We start from the raw sequence: 18,564 nt of genomic DNA on the forward strand, positions 1-18,564 counted from the left end.
AACTAAAATCCCAATCAGCGAACGAAACCTCACACTCCAAAAGCCACAGCTCAATAATTTTCATTTTGAGAATGTCAATTTCAGGGGCTTAAATAGAAAATATTAGTACTAAACACCAACCAATTTGCGCTTTGTTTTATGCCTCACAAAAAACCCTCTTGCGTGTGAATCACAATTTCGGAGAAGATATTTTCGCCATTTGTTTTTTTGTTTCCTTCTCAATGACGATCGTGAGATGAGAATTACTCCAAATAAAAAATAATAAAAGAGCAAAATAAAACCCATTGAATTCTCAGTTTGTTTGTTTGTCTCTCATTTTTTTTTTCTTTTTTCATTTTCGTAGCTCTCTCTGCGTCGATTGAATTGAATTTTCGTTTGAGAACACATGGGATTGGGACTGATTCGATCAGCGAGCAGAGAGAGTCACTTTTGCGACCACCAATGGATTCGGATCCGAGTTCGAGCGAGTTCGATCGCTCCTTCGACGAGTCGTACTCGCTCTGGGCCCGCGAAGCCCTAGACGAGTTGCCGGAGAGCTTCACCATAACCAACCCTCGGATCTCCGGCCACCCCATCGTCTTCGCCAGCCGAGGCTTCCTCAAGCTCACCGGCTACTCCAAATCGGAAATCATCGGCCGGAACGGCCGCGTCTTCCAAGGTCCGGCGACGGACCGCCGCGCCGTCGTGGAGATCCGCGAGGCCGTGCGGGAAGAACGGCCGACTCAGGTCGTGCTCGTGAACCACCGCAAGGACGGCTCTCCGTTCAGGATTCTGTTCCAGATGTGTCCGGTCTTCGCCGCCGCCGGTGCCGGCGCCGGAGAGACACTCAACTTCGTGGCGGTTCAGGTTCCGATTCCGCGGCGGTCCTCCGGCGCGAAGCCGAGGTTTTGTCCGTCCGGTAGCGATGACGGTGTCTTTGGATCTTGCCGGAGAGAGGTTTGCTCGGATTCTTTGCTGGAGCTTGGCCGAGTCTTGGCTCTCGATTCCTCTGATGTTAGAGGTCAGTTTGTGATTATTACCTTCAAGAGCAAGTAAACTCTATCAACACAAAAAGGAAAAAAAAAATTGTGAGCTGTGACTATAATTACTACGCTTAATTGGACAGAAATTGATATCGAGTAAATAACAAACTAAGTGCTTATCATCTGATGTTAGAGGTCAGTTAATCGGGTTCAATTCGTGAAATTTTTTGTTCTTAATGCTATAATTAGCATATGAATTACGGTCATTAGAGTAATTTTTTTGTTTTCATTCCATTCCGTTCCATATCTTTTCTTTATCACATGTTTCGTATATGCACACCTTGATTAAGCATATAGAAACTGGTCGATGATTGTGCTTTTTCTCTTCAATGCTAGTTATAATAGATAGATTCAGAGCACGGAAACTTGATCATTTTTCGTCATAGTTTTGACATTTATTAAAAGACTTGTCAAACAGGCCTTACATTACATCTTAAATTAGGGTACAATAATAAGAACCAACCCTTTATGGCCACCAAGTTGTGGGTGTTTAGCCAATTCTAATATGCATTTAGATTTAGAGACCAGAAGCTTAAACAAGAGCAAAATAGCCCTAGATCAACATGTACTAAGAAACTAGCCACCATATTCTCTGAAATGCCCTAAATTCCGCCTCGTTGATAATCTTCTGCAAGGATAGCTCTTCGAGAGGTGTCCTATTATAAGCCCATTGACTAGTTACGAATATCCTATATCTTGACTCCTAATGGCCACAGATCGTATGAATAAAAAACTGCGTCTATTTTTGCGAAATCATTATCTCCTAACTGTTGGTTGTGTTGTGATTAAAGAAGGAGAGCCGGAGATTTTGGAACCGTGCGAAGCGGAGAAGAGAAGAGCGAGTTCAGCGATAAGCAACATATTGTCAGTGCTGACACACTACAGCGAGTCGGCCGGCAGAGTGGCGGTGTGTGTGAAGCGGCCCGGCTTATCTTCTGTGGTGGGCCATCTAAGTTCATCCTTAACTATTTCCCTTGCTAGAATCAAACAAAGCTTTGTATTGTGAGTTATTGCAAATTTTATCATCTTTCCTTGCTTTATCATCTTTGAGCTAGATTTTCTGATGTCCCTCCGGTTTGCATTGCATTGTGTAGGATCGATAATCACTTACCTGAAACGCCCATAGTTTACGCGAGCGACGCTTTCTTAAAGCTGACAGGTACTAAAAAAAACTCGAGAAAATGAGTTGGAACAAAAGAGCATATTGCTTAATCCCGAGTTTTTTTATTTTTTTTATAGGTTACACGAGGCACGAAGTATTGGGACGGAACAGTAGGTTTTTGAATGGGGCCGATACAGACTCGTTAGTTTCGAATCAGGTAGAGAGAGATTGATGTTCGCGCTCCCTTTTGTTTTTTTTTTTTAGTTATGGTTTATGTATCTGAAAAACTCTGTTTTTGCTCAGATAGAGGAAAGTATACAGACCAAACAACCATGCACGGTTCGTATCTTGAGTTACAGGTCAATTCAACTTTCTATCTCTATCAAGTTATAAACCGTTTCATCGTTTAAATCTCCGTCCATCTGAGCTTAGCGGGACGTGGTTTCTCTTTTTTTTTTTCAGGAAGGATAAAAGTTCGTTTTGGGATTTCCTTCACTTATCACCCGTTCGTAATGCCACCGGAAAGGTAAAAATAAATATAAAAATCCCATCTTTACCACCATAAACTTTGTGTTTACTTTCTTTCTCTCACCGTGCTCGGTTTGGTTTGTGGTTTGAATATTGCAGATTGCATATATAGTGGGTGTACATATGGAACATGGGTGCGATAGTAATAGTTGGGACGGGCGTGGACTGAGTCCAGAGATGAAACAGCTTAGTACAGTTGGCGCCGTTAAGATCGCGGTTCGGAGTTCATCCATTGGTGCAGGTTCTTCGAAGTCTTAGTAAACGCTACACATGCTTTTCGTCGTCACATTTTTAGTATAATTTTTTTTACCTTGTCGCTCTAGGAAATGAATGTAGAAATACGGAGGAATATGGTTGTGTGTTTGATCGGACTCGGAATTTTACGGTATATATAAAATTGAAAGGAAAAAAAAGAAAAGCAATTAGTTTTGCTGCTTATTGGTCTTGAATCTGGGAAGTGCATATTGCAGTTATATATGTTCGTTTGACTTTGAATAGTGTGATAGAAAAATGATATGGTAAAATGGAATGTATCTTGATTGGGTGAGGAAATGTTTCAATTTTAGCGTTGCGACTTGAAGAAATATAAATAAAGTTAGAGAGGTACTAAGACTACAAGGGAAGGTTTTTAAATAAGAAGAGGATTGTGTAAAAGAAAAATAAATAAAGGAAAGAATTTTGGATGGAAGTCCAACTATCAACATGTCTTTTATTTAAAAATTTCATTAATTAAATAAATATTTTGTTTTCTTCTTCATTAGAAAAAATGCGCCACTGATCAGACGTACATATTTATGGACACATTAAATTTGGTTGGAGACGCAAACAAAAAATAAAAGTTGGAAGTTCGAATTCCAATTTTTTTTTTTTTTTTTTTATTTTATATATACATATTTAATGAGAAAGGTGATGAATTTCACAATAATTTGGAATACTACTAAATCTGAATTTAATATTTTTGTTATACTTTTTAATAATCTTGACCATAGTGTTTATAATATTTTTTTAACAAATTTAAAAAAATTTAACTCCAACATGTCTACTCAATAAGATGTTAAATACAAATTAGTAGGTTTTAATATCTTAGAATTAAAAAAATTAAAAAAAAAAACCTTAGCGGTTTAAACTGCATATTCAAATTTTGAAATCGGAACAGACCGTTTTAGATGATCTAAAAAATCGGACCGAAATAGTTAAGACAACAACTGTTTTAGATTGGTCTAAAAAATTCGATCGGACAAGAACAATAAAAAACATATGAACCGAGAGATTTTGAGTGTCAATTTTATAATGAAATCAATTGACATTAAGAATGATGATTATAAAGAGTTTGTAAACTTTTGAGTCCAATACTTTTATCTTAAACTTTGTTTATATGAGTCCATAAGATCTCTCCATTCACTCAAACAATTAGGATACATTGAATTAGGTAAATTGAAATAAGATTCAAATGTTTAGAATTTAATGTGAAAAATCAAACAAGAAAAGTCACTTGCTGCAAAAATTAGTTTTTCAATAAAACGGCTAGACAATCAAAATATGATTGAGGTTACGATAAATGAAATATATATCATAAGTTATATATTCTATATTATTTCCAATCATGTAAAAGACGAGCTTGATCCTTGATTTTATATATGACAGTTTCCTATTAGTAAAGCTGGAAATTTGGTAAACCGAAGTTAACTGTGAACCAAAATTCTCGGTCATAGGTTAACCTTTAACCTAAAAAAAAATCAACTCAATTAATTGCAATTAACCGAATTAACCGTTGTGCATTAAGTGCCCAAAACGGTAATATTAGCCAAACGGATAGCAATAAATGCTCAGACTTTGTTCATTAAATGCTCAGACTTTAATAAAGTAGTTAACCGAAAAAAAAACTTTAAAATATTAAACACTTACTGTCTTACTCTGCCATAAACTGCCACAATTTGACCATGTGAGTGTGTACAAGTAAAAGATAAATATTTACAGCATGCCGATTTGACCAAAATCCACAAAACAAAACTGAGACTAAAAAAAAAAAAAAAAAAAAAAAAGTGTTATAGTGGCTAAATTTAATAGTGGCACATAATAATGTTACAAACAATGTTACAACTTACAATAAATGTTGCAAGTGACTTTCAAATGGTGTAGACATTAAAAATTCAAATTACTTCTTAAATTTATATTGAAATTTCTCTTAAAAAAAAGTTGCACACTAACACTTAAAAAAAAAAATTACACAATTAAAACATGGACATGAAAACATCAACATTTATCATAGTTCTATAAATCAAAATACAATTAAACACAATCACAATCTTCTTCAAAATTATTCGTTGAGACCCCAATCGTTGAATGCTTCAACAAAATCTTCGTGATCTTGCGATAGCTCAGACGGCATCTTTAGCTTGGCACGTTCCCAATCCTTGACGCACGTAAGAATCTTCACTAATTTTGGCCTAAGTCGCGCACGTCGGTCATCCATAATTCTTCCGGCGGTGCTAAAAGCGGCTTCGGACGAGACGCTAGACACCGGTACGGTTAGTACATCTCGAGCAAAGATGGATAAGATCGGAAATTGTGTTTGATGCGTCTTCCACCAATTGAGCAAGTCGAGGTTGGCTCGTTGAATGTCAATGAATTGTGCGTTGATGTACAGGTTCAATTCGTTATTATCGGTGGGAGTAGTTGTTGACGTAGAGGTTGTGGACGAAGATGCCTCAGCTCGGTAACGGTTGAAATCGGTCCAACTCTTCCCCGCCGGTGAATTTGAGAAGTTTGGTATCTCTTGTACCGGTCCTCCATACTTGTTTTCGTAATAACTGTAACATTGAACAATACTCTCCCAGACACCATCATAACTAGAATTATAATCAAATCCTATATTATTGCTAAGCATTTGAAACCATAATTTAAGACCTCTAAATCTAATGCGTGGATCTAAAATGAATGCATAACAATATAAGTTTGGCATGGGAACAAAATATTTTTTTCATACCTCCTTCATTTTTGCGACGACGGGGCCTAACAGTTCATCTACTTCGTATTTTTTGAAAATGACACTCATCTCGTACAGTTTGTGTATGGCGAGAGGAGACGTAGGATGTTCGTAAGCGGAGAGGTAGTTTGTGGCATAAAAAAATCCTTTTAAAAATTCACAAACGGCCTTAGCCACATCCCAATCATCGTTTGTGATCACTTGACGTTCGATCTCAGCATGATAAAACGAAGCGAAAAAATCTTTGTATGGAATGACTCTTTCCAACATCACATACGTCGAGTTCCATCGGACGGGCATGTCTTGCGCAATGATGCGTGGCTCGACACCACAACCTCTGCAATATGCCTTCCATCGATCACATCGTGTGTTTGGGTTGTTCATTTCCGCCACGGCTTCTCAGATACGTGAAATGTGCGGCTTGAGAAGGGCAAGACCGGCTTGAACCATCAAGTTGATAATATGAGTCGCACATCTTTGGTGGAGAATTACTCCTCCGGCATGGTTCCCAAGATGATTCTTCAACTCCGTTATTGCCGTGGTGTTGGCCGATGCATTGTCCATCGTAATAGCAACAATACGGTTCACGAGACCCCACTCTTCCAATACCTCGTTGATGCGATCGCTAATATTTTTTCCGGTATGGCGCATGTTCATATGCTCAAATCCTATAATTTTTTTATGCAAATACCAATCTCTATCGACATAATGAATGACAACACTCAAATAATCATTTTTGTTAGATGAGTTCCATATATCACTAGTGCAATGTTGTTTTCGGGCATACTAGCTAATGTTGCTATATATATTTTCCTATCATGTTCATATAAATTCATCAAATCTAAAGTAGCCGTAGGACGAGACACGGGTTTGTAATTAGCATTGAAACCGTCTCTAACCATTTGTACAAAGTGGGGGTTAGAGCCTATCCCTAGTGGTTGATCGGTAGATGCAATAAATTTAGCTATAGCTCGTCAACCCTTTGCTTCATCATATGAAATTGTACTTACTTGATCGATTGACTCTCCTCGTTTCTTATGTGAATTGATATGGTAGCGTAGTGATGACGTGCCTCCACCGGAGTAAGCAAGGGTATGCGTACAAATTTTGCACTTCACTTCATGAACATACGAAGAACCATCGGGGTACGTCGTGACGACCTTCTCAAAGACTTCCCAAACATCGGACCGTTGACTTCCGCTAATTTTACTCTTTTTACGGCGAGAGCTTGTTGGAGCGGTGGTGTCGATTTGATGAGATCCCGTTGAAGAGGGTGGTGTGGGTTGTTCTTGAGGTTGTTGTTGAGGCGGTTGTTGTCGAAGAGAATGTTGTGATTCCGGCGCCAAGGTTGGTTGTGATACCGGAGTGGAGATTGGTGGAAACAATTGTGCCCTTGCCCTTCGAGAACGACTACGTTGAAATATGCCTTGTGCCAATGCTTCTTGCTCTTGGGTATTGGCAAGGTGAGGAAAATTTCGTATAGTGGTATTGATATCATCAACTGTGTTCATAAATTGTAAAGGGTCTTGGAAAATAGGAGCATTGACGTCAAAATTATCAACATCATAGCCATCGGGTGGTTGAGTTTCGGAATCGGAATGGTAAGACATATTTAGTATTGTGTAAAAGAGGAAGAAAATAATTGATGATATTTGGCTTTGTGAGTTTGTGTAAAATGGATATGTGTATGTGTTTATTTATACACACTCACAAGTCACATCACATGGTCAAATTGTGGCAGTTTATGGCAGAGTAAGAGTTTAATATTTTAAAGTTTTTTTTTCTTTTTTTTTTCGGTTAACTTCGGTTAACTTATAACTTAACCGGTTAAAATTAACCGGACGGTTAAAATTAACCGAAAATTCGGTTAATTTTAACCGTCCGGTTAATTTTAACCGAATATTTTCGGTTAAAAAATAAATCAAAATTATTTATTTAACCGAAATTTCACATTTACCTATTAGTCTTGAATGAATTATTAAGGATAAATATAAAGGTAAAATTGTTATTGGTTGATGTCAGCATCATAAGGATTAAGAGTTGAGACTTGGCTGTGAGCCCAATGTGGCAATGAGAATTCGGTCAAAAGAATTATTTAGATGCATGTTATTTTGTGTATTTCTTTGATGATATTACAAATGTCATCATTGTGTGCTTAATTCTTATTCGTTCATTTTCTTTCACAAAAGTTTGAATTATTGGCCGTGTGATTGAGCGGGAGAGAGTTAATTTTTGGTGAAGTGTTGGCCTTTGATTTCATGATAGATGGAGTAAATGACTACGTTTTTGTTTTTGAGGGATATCAATAGACCTCAAACCCACATCCAAAATATACACTTGAAATCATTTTTTATTTTTTTGAAATAAATCTCTCTCTTGGGTCCTCGACCATAACGTTGTCTTAAGTTGGCCAAAAATTTTAATAGCCATTTAACTAAAAATATTGACATATAGTTCACTAATGCGTACACATAAATATAGGCATATTTCTTTGAGCTTGTTTGTAGATCTTTTTGTAGTTTTTTTCTTGCCTCTCAAAGTGAAAGGACTTTTTTTTTTTTTTTTTAGCAAACAAAGTGAAAGGACTTGGTGAAACGTTGGAGGTCATAATTCTACAAACTTCAAACACGCTACAAGATGTTGATAGCATTTTGTCATTGCTTTATATATTGTCATGATCGTTGTTACATACTTACATCGAAATAATTTTGTGAAATAAGGGTAAAAAATAGACCCCCTCTATAATATGTTATGTCAAACGTTTTTCTAAAGTCCAAGTATCATTTACAACAAAATATTTATATCAAATTGCTGTCTAGATTATGCTCGCAAATTAGTATACGAAGTCGACATATACAAAGCCAAAACCCTTACAAGCGATTGATAATATCCGTACTTCTAAATTAACAATATATAACGTCAAGATGTACGAAACAACAAAAATTCAAGATGCGTGATCTTAGCAATTTCGATTATGAAGTTAACTAAACTTGACCTTGACGATAATACTAATCGTAAATGCGCTCTTTAAACCACGGCTTAAAACAATTATGGAATATACAGACCAAGGTCGAACAAAATTAAATTTCTATCCTTCCGATAAAAAAAAAAAAAAAAAAAAAATTCCTATCCAGATGATGAAGCAAAATAAAAAAATTAACAATCATGGAAATATAGCACACATAACATGGAAATAGTAATTTAACATAATAAGGTAACTATAAAACTCAATTTATGTTCAAAGTTTGAAATCGTTATCGGCTGTTTAATTAAAGAGTTCAAAAGAGAAGAGAAAGAACGAAAAAGCCAATGTGAATTGAAGCTTGAACCCTCTCCTCATCTCTAAGTGTCCTCATCTCTTTGCAAATAGAAACTAGAAACTATAAACTTTAAAAACGTTCTTTCAAAAATAAATAAATAAATAAAAACCTGATGAATATCGCCTCATTTCTTCAGCTCAATCGTAATGGGCCAATAGATTGAACTAAAGTCTACTCATTGCAGGCCCATTTATGTTTCTTCAACTCCACAAATACGTTATTTGAAGATTGTAATTCTATAAATACATCAACTTTTAAATCTTTTATAAGTATCTCCATTTTAAAGTATTAGATTATTTTGCCGTTATTTTAAACAAAAAATTTAAAAAACTAGGAAAAATTTAAATGAAACTAAGTAAAATTTAATTAAAAATATAAATAGCAAGGAAAAAAAAACTATATGAATAAGGTACACTCATAATAAGAATGAATAATTATATATTATTGGAAATCATTTTTTTAAATTGAAGTAGGTCAAATCATTTTGTGTCTCACTCATGCGTGCAAAGTAATACGACAAAATCACTTGCCCATTTTATGATAGAAATTGGAGAGAGTTACACAAATGTTTCATTCAATATGGACTATTTTAAAAACTTCCGCATGAATTTTATATTTTATATTTTTAGACCCTTTTGTCATTATTCTAAATAAAAATTTAAATAGTTTTTTATTTAATTGTAAACACTACAAAAAATCTAATAACAAGAAAAATATTATAATAAGAGATGTTCGTAGAATAAAAGCTCAATGAACTATTTGAGATATTAAGTTTGAAAATGAGATACTAGAGGTATAGATTGACCCAAAGCCCAATAAGTTACGATCTCCAACAGTTGTGATATCCAATTTTGTCATTATTAGACGAACGTAATTATGGAAAATACACACATAACGTTTTTTTAAGTATAATATTTCTAATATAACGATTTTAAAAACAGATAGCTTTTTTTCGTATGGTAAACATTCAGTTTCTTTAAAAATAAAATTGTAAACATAAAATAAAGTTAAATAGAACAAAATCAGTGAAATAGTTTCTAAAAAAAATGGCTGCTTACAACTTAAATATTATGTTCATACATAATAAAAACTTTAAAAATATTATTTTCATGATAAAATAAAAAACGGCTACCAAAACAATCTCCACTTAGTTTCTCTCAACACACTTCAGCTTTGCTTTTATTTACTCGAATATCACACCATTTTCACTTTTAAGCTCAAAATCAATATGTCACAATTGAGATAACTTATCCTAATAGTCAGATCTCAAATAAATTAAATGTATGAGAATTCAATGTACAAAAAATTTAAAATATAATGTTTTACAATAATTTATAACAATTTTGTTCGTTAGTTTATAGTAGTTTATACTTTATACCAATCGTCTATCTATAACTTTTGGTGTCGTTAATTATTCATTGACAAGAAAACACAACTATGATAGGGGAAACAGAAAATATAGATAAGATTAGATTCAAGAACCTCGTTTCATTGCGCACCACATTATCCTTGCGATTCCATTTTTTGTTTTCTCTTTTTTTTAGGGAAAAAAAAGCAGAGAGAGTGTTAAGCAAATAAAGTCAAAAATTCATTTAATTAATTAGCTCTTATAAACTGCAAACACATGTGTCACGAACTGAATCCAGTTCTGGATGTTTTCGATATTAATAACCTTTTTTTAATACTCATATCTAATATGACCGAACGTATACAGCTATGACGAAAATATGTTTCTACGCTAAGCATAGCGGGAAGTTGGTAAAATCAGGCGTATATCAAGAGGGTGGTACTCTTACGCTTTTTTTCTACTAATTTGAATTACCCAAGTTTGATGCAAACATTGTACGATCGGTTGAACGTGACCCCTGCAACGCATTCAATCAACGTCAAACATGACGCTGACGAGCTCATGCTGCCAACCATAGACGACAACGAAAGTTTGCGATGTTATTTGTACTTGAGGAAGAACGAACCGAACCGGACGAAGTTGAATCTTGTACTTGAGATTAGTCAAGAGGCATTTCAGGATAAAAAAAGTGGATGAAACCTCTTCTCCACGGGTTGGATCCACTCCAACACCAAACACAAGCGATAGTGGATTCGCTTGCAATCAAAGCATGATCATTTCAAACATGTCGAGTCCTATATAGGAGTCACGTGAATGAGACTTACCAAGTCCGGAGGCTTTCGTCAGTGATACTGTTTGGTTGGATGACATCAATACTTTTAGCTACGCGACACCGACATCCCAACCCAGAGGGTCTCCGCCACCATTTATTTTGTCGATAAAGGCTCCACCATAGACTCAACACCAGCAAGAGCCTCCTCTTCCACCACAGCCGCCAACTCGATCACAAATAAAAGAGAAGGTATCGAGCCAAGAGAATGAGGGTGTTCAGTTACGGCTCTCGAATCAGATACATGTGTCGAGAGTAACGATATTGAGGTGTTGGACATTTTATCTCCGGTAAGTGTAAAAAAAAGATTATATGCAAACAAAGCGGCGTTGTTGAAGCATTTGCGAATGGATGTAATCAATAACCGTTATCGATTCAAAACGAAGAACTCATCTCCGCTCAAACTTCATGTCATTTGTGCAGGTAAAAATTGTGATTGGGCAGTCCGGGAAGTGAAGCTAAAGAACATGGATTGTTTTGAAATTAGAAGGTAAGATTTCACGACCTAAAAACTGATTTTATTTGAAATTTCATAACTTCTCTTCATAGATGAATCAGTCCGTGGCAGATCTGTCACGAAGTGAATCCAGTCCATGACACATGTATCACGAAGTGGATGCACTTCCTGACAGATCTGTCACGAAATGGATGCACTTTTTTTTAATGTTTTTGACCGTGTGTACGTGTTTATGTTTCAAGATATGATCCAAAGTGCACTTGTTCTGTGGAGGAAAGACAAAAAGGGCAACTACAAGCTACTGTAGAGTTGGTTGGAGAGAGGGTGAAACACAAATTTATTGATCCAACTGTACATAGTTGTACCCCAAAGGAGATCCAGAGTTACATGCGAACAGAGGATGGAGTCAATATTTCATACAGAAAAACATGGAGGGTAAAAGAATGTGCAATAGATTCCTTATATGGGACTGATGATAAGTCATGTGCCTCTCTTGCAAAATACAAGTACATGTTAGAGCAAAATAATCCAGGTTCTCTCATCGACCTAAAAATTGATCGTCATAAATATATCATGTACTTTTTCGTTTCTTTGGTTCCGTTTAGAGGGATGAAAGTATTGTCGGTCTATTGTAATTGTTGATGCAACCTTCTTGACAAACTATCACAAGGGCATCATGTTTACGGCTTCCGTGATGGACAGGAATGAACAAATTTTCCTGCTTGCCTACGGTATTGGTGAGTCAGAAACTGCCAAGACCTTATTTTACTTCTTCAACAAACTTAAGGAAGCATTGAGGGAGACAGATAACATGGTCATCGTATCCGATCGAAACATCGGGATCATTAACGCCGCGAAGAAAGTTTTTCCAAGAGCAGAACATGGTTTTTGCCATACCATGTGAAGAATAACGTCAAGGCAAAATTCAAAAAACTTGTCAAGGAATTCAACTGGAAGTTCTACAGTGCAGCAAAAGCGTATACTATATTTGAATATCACAAGTTTATGCGTATGTTGGACAAGGAAGACCCGTTGATACGGCCGTACCTTGTCAACAAAGTAGGAAATGAGAAGTGGGCACGTTGTTTTTTCAAGACATCAAGGTATACGATCATAACTTCAAACAACGCAGAGTCTTTGAATGCATTAACTGTTAAAGCAATAGCATTTCCAATAGTGAAGTGCTTTGATTGGTTGAGGGAGAGAATGCAAGTTTGGTTCTACCAACGACGAGAAAATGCGTCATCAACTCAAAGTGTGTTGTAAGTGGAATATCATACCGAAATGTTAAAAAAAAACTTGGTGTCTCGGCAAATATGCAGGTTGTAGTATGTTTTTAATTTTGAAATTCTGTCACGAAATGACCCGAATCCGTAACACATGTGTCACGGACTGAATTCACTCTGTGACACAATTCACTTCGTGACATATGTGTCACGGACTCGGTTACTTCTTGACACATGGGTCACGGACTGAGGTATTTTGTGCTTATGTTTAAAGTAATTTTTGCTTATGTTTTAGGTCCGACCTTCTGCAGTATACGAATTCGAGGTTTTAGACACAGTTGGAACACCATGGGCAGTGAACTTGATTGATAAGACGTGTTCATGTCGAGAATTTCAAACTGATCTATTTGTATGTGCCCATGCTATTGCGGCTTGTCGTTTACGCAACCTACCAGTTGAGAGCTATTGTGCAGATTATACACGACCGAGTATTGGAAATTGGCGTATGCAAGGGTTATTCATCATCAAGGAAGTGAATCGTCATGGACTTTTCCCAACGAAATCAAGCAGATCAAAGTAAATCCGCCTAACTTCTTAGGTCGTCCGGCGGGTAGACCTAAGAAGAGAAGAAGAACCTTGGATTTGTAGGAAACAAACCGTCATTTGGATTTGAAGGAAGGAAAAAATGGGTTTAGGATTATTGCAAAATGGGTTTAGGATTCAAACCTTAGATTTGCAGGGGAAAAAAAAACCATCCTTTGGATTTCGGCGAGCAAGATTCCGGCGACCAGCACTCCGGTGACCCTCGTGAAGAAACCTCCGGCGACCCACAAGCGGAGAAGGAGTTAGTTTTTTTTTTCACACGGTTTGTTTGAGGAACTGAAGGCCGGCTGTGGGTTCTGAAGGAAAAAAAAAGCAAAATGTGTCGGTCTTTCATTAATGGGTCTTGAGGGTAGTTGAAGAGAAAATAAATTCTCTCACCTATTTGTAGTATTACTTTTGTCAATTTTTAAGTTTTAGGTTACATTTGGTAAGTCACACTGAGATAATATTATCAGTGTCAATTTTCTTTTATTTTATCGATATGATCCACATTCCTACGAAAAATTGTAATGCTATGCAAGAATGTGAAGGCAGGTGGACACTAGGGGTAATCCGGAATATGCCCATGTGAACTTAAGTTTTAGTTTTACATTTATTTTAATTCTTTTTATTATGTTATTTTTATATCAAAATATTATATTTTTTATTTATATTTTCCCCCTGACAAAAATTATTTAACACTCAATTTTTTTCTCAAGTATGCATGCCCTTTTAAATTCAAAGATCCGCTACTAATGATGTTAGCTATTTTTATCATATTTATTTTTGTTCATATACACATAAAGAATCAAGTAAATTATTAATCAAGGGACACATCTTTTAACTAATAAATTATAAAGGATGATTTAAGAACAAATAGATAAGTGTAATGATATAATTAAAATAAATAAATATTACACACTAAAATCTCTGAAATTATTTCGGAAATCCTTTTCTGTAGATAGACCTTTTTGTGTATTTTTTTCAGACACCAAATTTTGTTCCATTCCATTTTCATCATTCACAAAGCTATCTCTGAAAACTCGTTTTGTCCTTCTCAACTATCCATTTAATTGGCTTCCAAAGTTTCACTCCCCCTCTGCCATGCAAGTTGGCAAATTACCCTTTAAAATAAAATCATCTAATTCATAAAAATAAAAATAAAAATAAAAATAAACGAAAAATCAAAGTGACATGCAAAATTGACTTTAATTTTCTGTCTTTGCATAAAACTAAAATCGAGTCGCTCACTATTACTGCACAGTATACAGACGCTCTCCCAAAAATAGTAGGGTATGTCAGTCACGTGGGCACGTAGGACCATTGATAGCGACTCGACACGTGTCTATAAAGTACTCCCATCAACTTATGGCCCAAACAAGTGAACTTTCTTTTGGATCTTTCGGCCCAACTCTCCATTGCGTGGAAAGTCGATCAACGCCTCTCGCTCTCATCCAATGACAGTTCGCCACGTGACGTTCTGGTCGTCGAGAGTTTCGAGACCGAGTGTGTGGTTCCCGCGCTTTTCGCAAGATTCCGAGTGTTGAGTGTTTTGATTGGTTCCACGTGGGAGGTTTGTGAAAACACGTGTATGGTCAGTGTTCGTTCATGGCGTTTTTTTTAACCACGTGTACGGATGAAATTACTCATCGCTGCAGATGTGATCTGAGTGCGCTGATTAATATTATTTTGTTATCTACATAGTTTCACTGTTTTGTATATTACTTTCAGAGAACTGTAAATAAATCTTTAGAAAATTAGCTCACTGATAAGACATTCTAAAGACACTGTAAATTATGTTTCGATAACTTAATACAGTTAATTGTAATGTATACATACTTCACAAAATATATGTACAAAGTATTTTTTTTTTTCGGGTCTGTTCTAGTTAAATAATCATTTGTAATTAGTAATAAACCAATAAAATTTGTTTAAAATAATTAAATTTTACAAAAATATATAGATATTACATTCTATATTTTTTTTACAACGATAAATTACTTATATACATTAGTCTCTATTTATTAAGAATATAAAATAAAAATTGGACCACTTTGTTAAAAATGTAATAATTTAAGTATTTTACTAAGTAATTTGTTTTAAGTGATTATTTTGTACAATATTTGTATAATCAACATATACGTATATATACACTGCGTAATCGTTACGAAGAGAGGGCCAGTAACATACTACCAAAGTTTGAAAGAAACATACAAGAATTTAAAAAAATTCATATACAAAATATATAATGTTTTAGTGGGATCTAGAGACCTACATGTAATTTGTCAATACACTATTTAAATATCAATATGTGCTTTATAATCATCGTTTTCCACTTTTCTTCTCACTTTCCCCTTTAGGCTTTTTCCAGATAATCTTTATGGGACTGTTTGAGAGTTTTTGGTGTTTATCTCTTTTCTCTTTCCAAATGTGTGGATTCCTTTTGTTGGGCTTGTTTAATCGTACGACACAATACCTTTGGGGGTTTTTTTTTTTTTTTTTTTTTTCATAAAGAAATCATAACAACTTAACGTACACGATCTAAATGCTAATGAAAGTATTCTACGATGAGAGACAAGTGAATGAGAATGTGACATGAACTAAAATTAACATATTCTTGTGAATCAAACCAAGATAGATAAGAACTGCCTAACATTGCTTTATTTTCCCCTCTAGAAAGGTATACATGCCTAATATTGTTCTACCAAAAGGAAAAAAAAAATGGAAAGTCTACGTAGAAGATTGATATGTAATTACCATATCACTAAGGCAATTGCTTGAGTTGAGCCTTTTTAGGCTTTTTGACGATATTTATCTAATAATAGGCCCTTTTGTTTGTGGTAATATGTCATCTATTATAGAGAAGAAGAAAAATAATGAATTGTTTCCCGATATATCACGGTATGTCTAGCAAGAGGAGACTTTGTTGTTGTTTGTTCGCATGTCTTTCCAAACACATGCACTTAAAATTTACATTTAAAGGAAATGATATAGAAAAAAGTTCATTTTTATCCAAAATTTTCAACTTAGCCGCAATAACATAATTTGTGAGTACTGGAAACGTACGAAAGTTGGCATATGATATTGTTGACCAATAATTTTACGTACATATCAATTTATAGGATACAAGTTTAAATATAATTAGATTTTAGAGTGCTCAACTTTCAAAACAAAAATAACCCACTCAAAATGATGGGAAACCAAATGGTAACATTTCATACATTATTTCCCTAAATTGATAGTGATTAGCCATGTTTTCACTGTTCACGGGTAAAAAGGTACAATGGCTACTTGATCATCTTTAATGGTTTGTAGCTTAACAATTGTGGGGACTTGTTAGCAATTAGCAAAAGTTGTAAGCTAGTTGCTTACCATTATTTTGCACTTCACCTATTAGCTTAACTAAGCTACTAGCTTAGCAAATTAAATGTACCAATTTTTTATTTTTTTATTTAATAAGTGGGAATTGAATAGAAAATAATAAGAAAATATTAATTATTGACATGTTGGATAAAGTTAAGCTAAGAGAGTGATTTAGCTTACCAATAGAGAACAAATTTGCTTAAATTAGTTGTAGCTTAAATTGCTTATGTGGAAAGTTAAGCAAATATGGTATTTGCTTACTATTAAAGATGCATAGATCCGATTTGAACCCAATTTTTTTTTTTTTTTTTTTGTTATAAAGCACGCGTTGTGGACAACAAAATGCCCTTATAAATGCGAATGATTTTAAGTCCTCTCTATTAACATAAATTATATGGCTTTGTTTTGCAAGTATTAGTGTAAAAACAAACTAAATGAAGCTTGTCTATCTATGAGAGCGGTTATTCGAAGAGAGACAAAAGTTGCGATCGTGAAAATCTATCAATAGTATCATAAATGTTATTTTTTTCTTCTTCTCATTCGGGCCTTTGTTCACTTAAATGCCCTCGTTGAAAGACTCGATGCTGTAACACAAAGTATTGTTGGAATCATAGTCAATGACCCGAGAGTCCATTATTTGCACTATATGCTTGTTGATATGAAACGAATATTTTGTTCCGGTCCTATCAAAATTCGGGTTTAAATATCTTGAACTTATATTGAAATGGAAAATTATTTTCTAAGTTTCAATTTAAAGTCTAGGTTTAAACGCACGTTTTTAGTAAAAGTAGAAGAAATTAATTTATTTTTTTTATTATCATATAAAAACCAACGTTTATCTCTTTGTAAAATTACACATTAAGTGTCAAAGAACAAGTTGTTTACAAAGTCAAATGGTAACCGTATAATCAACTTATATTACTATATATAGTTCTTAATTGAACGTTTCTCATGTGTTTGTTGTCATCGGGCTATATGTTAGAACTTAGGACAAAAAAAATAACAAAAATTTAATGGTGGTTTCACTTTCACGTGAACTATGTCAAACCAATCACAATCAACCCATGCTTGAAATGGCTTTATTTTTAGCTTAATTTATTCATGTTTACACAGGTGATGTGATGATGTAATAGTGATTCCATTCAGATGAAGAAATAATATTATAAAATTAACCTATGAGACCCCATATATTCTATTCACTCGTAGACTTTGTGTATATGTTTGTTTTCCTTTTCCCAAGGAGTGACACAATTGCATTGGAGGATTCTAATTTGCATCACCGAGATTTTCGAACAAGAGACACAATAAAAAATAACAATAAACTAACACTGATTGCAATATTCGAGAATATAAAAATTCTTATTTGAAAACTACGTATGTATGCATATTCAGGTTTATTTTAATAAGCTATCACTGTCTGTCAACGACCCGTTGTGGTGAAAAAAATAAGGTTACAAAAGTCCTATTCTCTGCCTCTCTGGTAAGCTAGCTGTGAACGTGAAATCTATCAAAATCTTGTTGACTATTTCAGACACTAATTTATTATTTACAGTGGATGAAAGTAAAAAATAGAGATATTTCGTTAGTCGTTACTATTGCTTTGCTATGTATATTTATTAATTAAGTATGATAAATGAGTGAATACTAATTAGATAAACTCTATTTCAGATATTTATGATATACTAATAATTCAATATATCATAAACTAAAAACGTGTATCTGCTTCATTAAACTGTTAATCGTTCTAACCGTGTATGAAACATATAATTAAAAAAAAATCTTAATTTTTAGGTATTTTTCT

At 34.6% G+C, this 18,564-nt stretch overlaps 3 protein-coding genes across 3 annotated transcripts; 2 read left to right on the top strand and 1 right to left on the bottom strand.

Annotated features, from left to right (window-relative positions):
* Positions 1-3,176, top strand: PLPB (PAS/LOV protein B). The gene is made up of 7 exons (XM_089608929.1): positions 1-1,000; positions 1,814-2,024; positions 2,117-2,181; positions 2,262-2,341; positions 2,428-2,483; positions 2,587-2,650; positions 2,752-3,176. Exons 1-7 carry the CDS (start codon positions 442-444, stop codon positions 2,908-2,910), a joined length of 1,194 nt encoding a protein of 397 aa, XP_089465055.1. The 5' UTR covers positions 1-441; the 3' UTR covers positions 2,911-3,176.
* A 1,793-nt stretch (positions 3,177-4,969) lies between these two features.
* On the bottom strand, positions 4,970-6,022 carry LOC149403111 (zinc finger BED domain-containing protein RICESLEEPER 2-like). The gene is made up of 2 exons (XM_089608632.1): positions 5,639-6,022; positions 4,970-5,482 (listed from the first exon to the last, which is right to left on the bottom strand). The coding sequence occupies exons 1-2, from the start codon at positions 6,020-6,022 to the stop codon at positions 4,970-4,972; spliced, it is 897 nt and encodes a 298-aa protein (XP_089464758.1).
* A 4,652-nt stretch (positions 6,023-10,674) lies between these two features.
* On the top strand, positions 10,675-13,398 carry LOC149403112 (uncharacterized). The gene is made up of 7 exons (XM_089608633.1): positions 10,675-10,716; positions 11,189-11,327; positions 11,376-11,625; positions 11,835-12,212; positions 12,295-12,454; positions 12,499-12,804; positions 13,114-13,398. The coding sequence occupies exons 1-7, from the start codon at positions 10,675-10,677 to the stop codon at positions 13,396-13,398; spliced, it is 1,560 nt and encodes a 519-aa protein (XP_089464759.1).
* The last annotated feature ends 5,166 nt before the right edge of the window (positions 13,399-18,564 follow it).

The sequence above is a fragment of the Urtica dioica genome, chromosome 3 (genome assembly GCF_054948205.1).
Source record: "Urtica dioica subsp. dioica isolate 48M chromosome 3, U.dioica_male_clone48M_v1_H2, whole genome shotgun sequence".
Classification (NCBI taxonomy): domain Eukaryota; kingdom Viridiplantae; phylum Streptophyta; class Magnoliopsida; order Rosales; family Urticaceae; genus Urtica; species Urtica dioica.

What these genes read in the sequence shown, in the direction of transcription:
- LOC149403112 (XM_089608633.1), top strand. Translation starts at nt 10,675, where the DNA reads ATGACGAAAATATGTTTCTACGCTAAGCATAGCGGGAAGTTG. An exon ending in GATCACAAATAAAAGAGAAG is followed by an intron (nt 11,328 to 11,375) that starts GTATCGAGCCAA and finishes CTCTCGAATCAG; the next exon opens with ATACATGTGTCGAGAGTAAC. An exon ending in TCATTAACGCCGCGAAGAAA is followed by an intron (nt 12,455 to 12,498) that starts GTTTTTCCAAGA and finishes TACCATGTGAAG; the next exon opens with AATAACGTCAAGGCAAAATT.
- PLPB (XM_089608929.1), top strand. Translation starts at nt 442, where the DNA reads ATGGATTCGGATCCGAGTTCGAGCGAGTTCGATCGCTCCTTCGACGAG. An exon ending in CGCTTTCTTAAAGCTGACAG is followed by an intron (nt 2,182 to 2,261) that starts GTACTAAAAAAA and finishes TTTTTTTTATAG; the next exon opens with GTTACACGAGGCACGAAGTA. An exon ending in ACTCGTTAGTTTCGAATCAG is followed by an intron (nt 2,342 to 2,427) that starts GTAGAGAGAGAT and finishes GTTTTTGCTCAG; the next exon opens with ATAGAGGAAAGTATACAGAC.
- LOC149403111 (XM_089608632.1), bottom strand. Translation starts at nt 6,022, where the DNA reads ATGAACAACCCAAACACACGATGTGATCGATGGAAGGCATATTGCAGA. An exon ending in TCGTCGCAAAAATGAAGGAG is followed by an intron (nt 5,483 to 5,638) that starts GTATGAAAAAAA and finishes GGTGTCTGGGAG; the next exon opens with AGTATTGTTCAATGTTACAG.